Consider the following 7,639-nt stretch of genomic DNA (forward strand, 5'->3'; position numbering starts at 1 on the left):
GCAGCATCTTTTAAATCCAACAGTTCTCATGGCTCCAAATGTGATGGATTTGGGAGAAGAACTTTGCTTTCTTGCTTTGTTACAGACACATCAAAGAAGAGTAAATTATAATGGTCTGGTCTTCCCTGCCTTGTCTGAGGCTGAGTTCTGAAGCAAAAGCATAGGGAAAAGCAGAGTATATTTTATATGTCAGTGTAGAATTAACCCCAGATAGTTCATGGGCACTACGGTGGTTGTGAAGGGAAATAGAACACACACAATTTATGGTTGGTAACAGAAAAATAACTGTAAAATAACTGTAAAAGCAAGCAAACTGCTAAACAAAAAACCCCTCAACCTCCTCATTCTCAACCTTTCCCTTGTGCTCTGTAATGGAGGACAGAAACAAGAACACACATGCATTTACCCAGTCAGCACCAGGATTTGTTTTGGGGATGAGGGAGGGCAGTTCCCTTCCTTGGTCCTTTGGGAGGCAGAGGATGTGGGAGCAGAAGCTTTGCCTACTGTCTTGGGGGAATCACTGATGTCCCAAAGATGTTAAAAGGAGATGCCAAGCCAGGAACAGGAATGGACTGCAGGGCAGGGATGGTGACCATCCAGAGGGGTGACCATCCAGAGGGTCTCACCAGCCCATCCCTGCTGCCCAGGTTTGGGATGAGCAGGCTGGTGACTGTCCCTGTGTTTGCTCCACAGGATGAGGAAGCCAGGAGTGATGAGGAGGAAGATGAGGAGCTGTGGGAGGATGGAGACAGAGGCCACCAAAGGCTGGGGAAGGCACAGGGCCAGGTAGGAGACGTTGCCTTCCAGGGAGAGGGACTTGTCTGTGCTGGTGGAATTTGGGGTGTGAGGCCAATGGAACAAAGGAATTCATTTTCTTACTCAGGTTCTAATGTGCCTTAAAAGAGATTTGTGAAAAGGTTATCCCTGATGGAATCTCTGAACAACAGGGATTGAAGCAAATCAAATGCAGCCCCAATCCCTGTTTTTGTGTCCAGCTGGGATGAGACCTCAAATGCTCTTACTTGCCAGCTCCCAAGTTGTGTAGCTCAGAGTCTGCAGCCCTGAAGGGCCAGGCTGTGGTAAAACAGTCTGAGGTACCAGAGAGCTGGAGTCATTTCCTAGCAGGGAACTTGACTTGGAAGCAGTATTCCAAACTTTTGTCCACATTTATCTCCCACATGGAGACACCTAAAGAAGCAGAGGTGGAGTGTTCCTAACAAAAGGACATCCAAATTTATCAGTGGTAGAGGGCTTAAAATTCAAGTATGACAGGAGCTGCCTTTAGGATACTTCCAATTCCTTAGTATGAATGGAATTTAAATGAAGTATCCAAATCCTGACAAACTTATATGAACTCCAGAGTGTTTTATAGCCAGGGAGGGAGACCAGAGTCTGGAGTCTCTCCTGTAAAACTGGCTGCTGGTTTGTTTGACCAGGCATAGGAATAATTGTGTATTCCTTGGGGCTGTCCTTATGGACAAAGGTTTTTTTATGTGCCCTGGGTTTATTCAGTGTATCTCCAAAATTATGGAAACTGATGTCATTGAAATGCCAGGGGTGCCAAATGCTTTCCCCAGGCAGAGCTCAGAGCCAGCCCTGGGGGAAGGGGTTTCATGCCCATTTCCCCAATCCCTCGAGGCAGCAGTATTGGGAAGGATGAATTAGGAAAACCTTATAAATACGAGTGCCTAGCAAAAGACTGAGAATATGGAAAATATAAGCGAAATAGAAATGGTAGCAATTTTCGACTGTGTGGCTGAAAGCAACTGAATGCCTGAAGGCCCCTTTGTTTAGATAATGTTAGATGCTGCAAATACCAAGAAGCAAACAGACATCCTCCCTAGGCATGGCAGGAAGGGTCCCAGATAAAATTTAGAGACAAAAAAAGCAGTAAAACATGGTAATATGGTGATTCCTATAGGTTGCATGCAAATGTTAGAGAATTTGTATCTTGTATTAGACTGGTTAGTGGAAATTAGAATATTCAACATAGAAGAAGATTTAATGTATTGTAAATGGGATAATCTCTCTCTTATGCTCTTACTCTCTTCGTTCTTACTTTCTTAAGTTCTCTCCAGCTTCTTCTTTTCCTCTCACTCTATCCCTCTCTCTGCCCTGCTCTGAGCTGTGGCTGCAGTTCCTAGCAGTGCCTTATGTATACCCACGCCCTACGAAATAAACTGCAAACTTTAAGACCAAAATAAAGAGAGCGCCTGAGTTTATCCCGATGGTCCCAAAGCAGAGATTCCTACACAGCAGCACTGGAGAATTTGCACCCAAACATGCCCGAGGTGCTGAGTGCTGGCAGGAGGCAAATCCAGGGCTTGGACAGTGGGAGTTTGCACTGCTCCTGTAATCCCAGACTAGAGCTGTGCTTTAGAGCTCCCAGGAGATGCTGCCTCACTCAAACCCCATTCAAAGCTCAGCATCCCCTTCCTTGGAATTATTGTTGTTCCTGTTGCTCTTTCCCAATACCATTATGATTGTTACTGTAAATTCCCACTTCCATAACCCTTTGCTTCCCAGAAGTGGTGCTTCAGGAAATTCTCTCCAGCCTGGGAAGGTGCTTTTGGCTCCAGACACATTCCCAGTCCCCAGGAGCAGCTGGACCCGTGCTGTCCCCAGCAGGTGAGGCAGAGGTGCCTTTCCTTCCCTCCTTCCCTGCTGCACTTTGGCTTCTCAAGGGGTCTCTGGGGGTCTGAGGGGAAAGTTCTTTGTCATTCCGGGGTAGAATAAGCTCTGATCCCACGAAAAGCAGGAGGAATAATTTTATCCTTGTTTTTGGACACACATTTTGTTTTTTCTCTCTTTTGCTGACACCGTGTGGTGAAGCAGCAGCTCCCAACCTTGTCAGTGCTGCTCCCTGGAATAGCTTCTGTTTGTAAAACAATTAATTGCCTGCTGCAATCCCAGGCACAGCCCCCCAGATCAGTGTGCAGTTTCAGATCTTACACCCTGACAGGAAAACTTCCTGTCTCTAGACATGGAAAACAGGGGAAAACTCAGACTGGACTGGAGCCAGAAACCAGAATGAGTGAAGGTGAGGCAGCTTGCTCAGCCCAGGCTGGGGATGGCACAGGGGCTATTCCCTGTTGGATGACACCCACGTGGAACAGATCCTTCCCCTCCTCTGTCCAAAGGCCAATGGCAAAGCATGGAATAACTCACAAGTGAGGCCTGGAATGAAAATGGTTCTGTTAAAATTAGGCAAAGAATGCAGTAAGAAAAAATGGGCATCCTTTACATGTATGAAAAAATGTTGAGAAAGGGCATTTTGATTTGGTACCACCTCTCATTTTTTATGAATAAAACCCTACAGTGAACAATCAGAACAGAAGTGGGAAAGCCAAGAGCCTTTGCCTTCCACAGTGGATTTAATTTCTGTTTTCTCTTCTCTTTCAGGACAGGAAAACCCACTTAACTTGTCCTGTCTTTGCCAAGAGCTTTGGTGTTTGAGCAGCCAAACCCCAGAGGCTCCAGCCCTGCTGGCCTGCACTGGAAAGCCCCTGGTCCTGCCCGTGGTGTGGAGTGAGTCCCCAGCTGTCCCCAGAGTGTCCCAAACCCAGAGGGACCTGCCCTGGTCCCTGCAGTCCCCAGAGCCTGGGACACAGAGAGAGCCCTGTCCCAAGGGGCAGGAATGTGGGGCAGCCCTGGGAGCAGCTGGAGATGAGAACTGGGGCAGTATCTGAGACTGATCCAGGCCAGGTCAGCGTTTATCTGGAGGGGTTTGGCCCCACAGGCTGAGTTTAAGCAGGATCAGGGTGACAGATGCTGCATTTTGTGCATCCTGGGAGTTTCTATGCCCCCTGGAGATTTCCTGCCGTGGCAGTGCAGGGAGCAGAATTAAACCTGCACCTCCCATGGGCATTGCTGGCCTTTGTCTCTCTTTTGTGCCACCAGACTGGGGGAATTTGCTGCTGTCCCTGCCAGCCCCACACACCAGCTCCAGAGGTGCCCCTGTGCCGTGCTGGGAGTGTTTGCTGGGAATGTGCCTCATCCCTGGGGGGATCCTTTTGTTCCAGAGCAGCCAGACAGAGCTTTTGGGCTTGTCAGCTTCAGAGGTTCATTGCAAAAGTCCCTGAAAGGGAGAAGGACAGGGAGGTTTGTCAGAGTGGTGCTGTCAGACCCCCCTGACAGTCTTTGTGTGTGAGGTTGTTGTGTATTTGCACTGCAGGGAATCAATGTCCCCTTCCCAATTCAGCCCAGCAGATCCCAAGGGCTCTTACAGGAATATTTATCCTTTGCTTCTCTTTGTGATAACTTAATCCCCACCCTGCCATGAGCAATTCCTTGATTTCTCCTGGAGAAAACCTCATGGCAGAGGCAGTTGACAAAGGAGCCCAGAGCTGTGTTTGGAGCTGAGAGTGCTGAGAGCTGCTTCTGCCTGTGCTGCCCCAGCCTGGCAATATCCACATGGAACAGACTGGGAAAATGGGACTAGATGGAGCAAAATCCCTTCATGGAAGAGGTTTTCTCCTGTACAGATCAGGCATGGGGCAGGAAATGAACTTTGAAATCAGCTGATTTCCCCCAGAAAGCATCACTCACATCAGCATGAATTACATGACCCGTGGCTACCACTCATGATTCACCCAACCAAAATCAAGAGCAAATGTTGGTTTGGGTTTGAGAACTTGAAATATCTTTAAAACAGAATAAATCACCTTTTTCTTCTTCTTTCTTTCAGATGCTGGACTTGCCTCTGTGGACATGTGCTGAGCTCTCACTGCAGGGAACTGCCAGGTCTTACTGGCTGTGAGTTTGTGTTCTTCTCACTGGGGAATTGGAAATAGTTATTAATTAATTGCAGAAAAGTTTTCTGAAACTTTTCCCCTTTCAGCCCCGCTGTGTGGGACCAGGGCAGAGGGAGGGAGCAGAGGAGCAGCAGAAAGGCTCAGTGGGCACAGGGACCTCCCTGTGTCACCAGGGCACCTGTGGGAACAGAATGGACACCGTGAGGGAAAGTGGAGGTGAGGAGAGAACAGTTTGGGGCAAAACCCGAGTTCATCTGCAGGGAAATAAGTAGGGGATATTTTGGAGGGAAAAGCTGAGGGGATCAGTTCACCCACCTTGGCCCAAGTTGTGTTTGCACAAAGTGGAACCAGAGGTCAAGGTCAATCCAAAGCCAACCCTGCTAAACGTCCAAGTTCCAGAATAAATTCTACAGGCTGCCCATTGAGGGACTAAAAATACATAAAAATGGAACCAAGAGCACTAAGAAGGCTCCTGGGAATCCCATTACAGTGATGCCATAGCATTTTTAACAGAACTTTAATTTTTTAATGACAATTTCTCTGCTGGGATTATTCACTCTGTGGGCCTTGGGGTTTATCTGAACTCCCTCACAGTGGCCCTGGCACTGCTCAGGAGCTGGCAGGAAAAGCAGAGTCAGAGCTCCTGGCAGAGGCAGGCTGCTTTCCCCCAGAGTGGATCCAGCTGCTGCCCACCAGCCTGGCCAGGAGGGATCTGCTTTGGCTCCTGCAGGTAAAGAATGCCTGGAGTCGGCTCAGATGAGATTCCAGCAGCCTCATCCCCGGCGCTTCCCGGGCAGCCGATCCGCCCTCCCGCTCTCAGCTCCCGCCCAGCCGGGACCAGCCCGCAGCCGAATTTTCCCTCCAGCAGCAGGGGAAGGACACGAGCTCCCACCCTGGCACTTGGATTGGCCCTCTGGGGGATGCTGGCTGGGATTTAGATCATTCCATACATTTGCTGCAATTTCCCAGCCCAGGGGTTTTAGCTGACACAGCAGCACAAAGATTGTTCTCTGTGTGGTGCCCAGATTTGGGGTTCAGCATCAGCTTTGCTAGTTCAGATGAATTATACCCACAGCCCCAAATTCCCTGCTGAATTCCTGCTGGAATAACCTGGCAGTGCCTCATGGAGTCTGGATATTCCCATGCAGAGCTGCCACTGAACACCAGCTGTGTCAGGAACCAGCAGAGGTTCCAGGGAAGCTCAGTGGGACTGGGACAAGGACAGGTTTATATTCCATAGAATTTGCCATTTATAACCCTCATCCCCCAGCCCTACCGATGTCCCTGGGGGACACTTCGGCTGAATTCCAGGGACCTCTGTCATTTCCCTCCCCTCCAGCTCAGGTTTCAGTTGATATTTTAATCAGGAGAAGGAGGTGGCTGGACAGGCTCCCGGCTGTGCCCAGGGGAGGACATCTCTCCCTGCAGAAGCTGAGTTCATTTCAGAGCCTCAGGAGTGGCCTCTGCAAGTTCTTTTCCCTGAGGAAAGGGATGCACATCCCTGCTTTCAGCACACCTTCAGTGGGACCCACCTGTGAAAGCTTTCCAGCAGTTCTGTAGTTCCAGCTGGCTCCCTGAAAACTCTGAACTTGATCCAAACAAAACTTCTTCCAACTCTAACCTTTCATTTTAAGGCATCTCTGAGGGCTATTGCTTGGGGTTTAGTTTCTATATGAGGGAAGATTCCCTTGGCTTTAACAGTGCTGATGGATGATGTGTCGAGGCTGGAAGGGAAGGGATTTGGGGTGGGTGGGACATACCTGGGAGTGTGCAGGAGCTCTGGGAGGTCAGCACCAGGAATTGCTGTCTGAGCCCCTCTGCAAACCCACGCTGCTGACATTCCCAGGTACTGTCAGCTGTTGCTTAGGGTAATTTTGGGGTGTCAGTGGGGTCTGCCCAGGCTGAAGCATCACCAGGTGCCTGTTCAGGGCAGCCCCTGGCCCAGGAGCTGTGGGCAGCCCTTTATCCACATCCATGCCAGCACTGCCCAGGAATCCCAGTGCCCATCCCCGGGATGTGTGCTTGGCACGCTGTGTGCCACGGGCAGGACACTGCAGGCACAGCTCCTCCCCTGCAAACACCGAGGACAAGAGGTGCTGGTTCCCTTTCTGGGGCTCCCAGCCTCCTCCTGCCCCGCATTCCCAGGCAGCTGGGACACACTGAGGAAACACCAAGGAACGTTCCTGGCAGTGAGTGGCAGTCACTGAGGGCTCCGTGCAGCTCTGGGCCTGAAAGGCAGCCCCAGCCTCAGCTCCTGCTGTGATTTTGGGCTGTGAACACTCACCTGCAGCAAACGCCCCTCTGCAGGCTGGACCAGCCCTGACACTCTCCAGAAGAGCTGAGCCAATCTCAGGGTCATGAGGAAGGTCCTGCCTGGGGTGGGAACAGCTGCTGCCAGCAAGGGAATTCTTATGCTAATTCAGCTCCGTTTTTTCGGTTAATGCTGTTACACACCAGCCCCTAGAATGGCTCTAGAGCAGAACTGGCTGGTACCTGGCTTGACAGCAAAAAACTTTTGTCATAACTCTGGTTTCCCACCCTTTTCAGGATTTACACAACAGCAGTAAAGATGCTCATTCCATGTTCCTTTCGAGAAGAAATGTGCAGGCTAAGTCCTGAGGGTTCACTTGGTTCATGGCCAGAGGTTTTTCCATTGGAAAGTGCGAGCCACAGAGAAAGTGGGGGAGAGGAGGGAGAGCATCAGGTCTCACCCGGCAGGTGCTGGGCCCGGGGCTCGGTTCGGTGCCTCCGGTTCGGTGCCCTCGGGGGTCCCGGGCGGGGCCGGCCCTGCCCAGCAGGGGGCGCTGCGCTCGCACCGCCGCACGGTGTCCGCCAGGGGGCGCCCCACGGGGCGGGCGGCGCTGAGGGAGCGGCGGCGTCGGGGG

At 50.9% G+C, this 7,639-nt stretch overlaps 1 protein-coding gene across 1 annotated transcript; it reads left to right on the forward strand.

The window, feature by feature from the left end:
• The first annotated feature begins 444 nt into the window (after window positions 1–444).
• LOC148223531 (uncharacterized) lies at window positions 445–5,275 on the forward strand. Its single transcript, XM_088164724.1, has 3 exons — window positions 445–786; window positions 2,530–2,628; window positions 4,688–5,275. The coding sequence occupies exons 1-3, from the start codon at window positions 535–537 to the stop codon at window positions 4,757–4,759; spliced, it is 423 nt and encodes a 140-aa protein (XP_088020850.1). The 5' UTR covers window positions 445–534; the 3' UTR covers window positions 4,760–5,275.
• Window positions 5,276–7,639: the final 2,364 nt, after the last annotated feature.

This window comes from Sturnus vulgaris, chromosome 5 (genome assembly GCF_052056855.1).
Source record: "Sturnus vulgaris isolate bStuVul1 chromosome 5, bStuVul1.hap1, whole genome shotgun sequence".
In the NCBI taxonomy this organism is placed as follows: domain Eukaryota; kingdom Metazoa; phylum Chordata; class Aves; order Passeriformes; family Sturnidae; genus Sturnus; species Sturnus vulgaris.

What these genes read in the sequence shown, in the direction of transcription:
- LOC148223531 (XM_088164724.1), top strand. Translation starts at nt 535, where the DNA reads ATGTTAAAAGGAGATGCCAAGCCAGGAACAGGAATGGACTGCAGGGCA. An exon ending in TGGGGAAGGCACAGGGCCAG is followed by an intron (nt 787 to 2,529) that starts GTAGGAGACGTT and finishes GCTTCCCAGAAG; the next exon opens with TGGTGCTTCAGGAAATTCTC. An exon ending in ACCCGTGCTGTCCCCAGCAG is followed by an intron (nt 2,629 to 4,687) that starts GTGAGGCAGAGG and finishes TCTTTCTTTCAG; the next exon opens with ATGCTGGACTTGCCTCTGTG.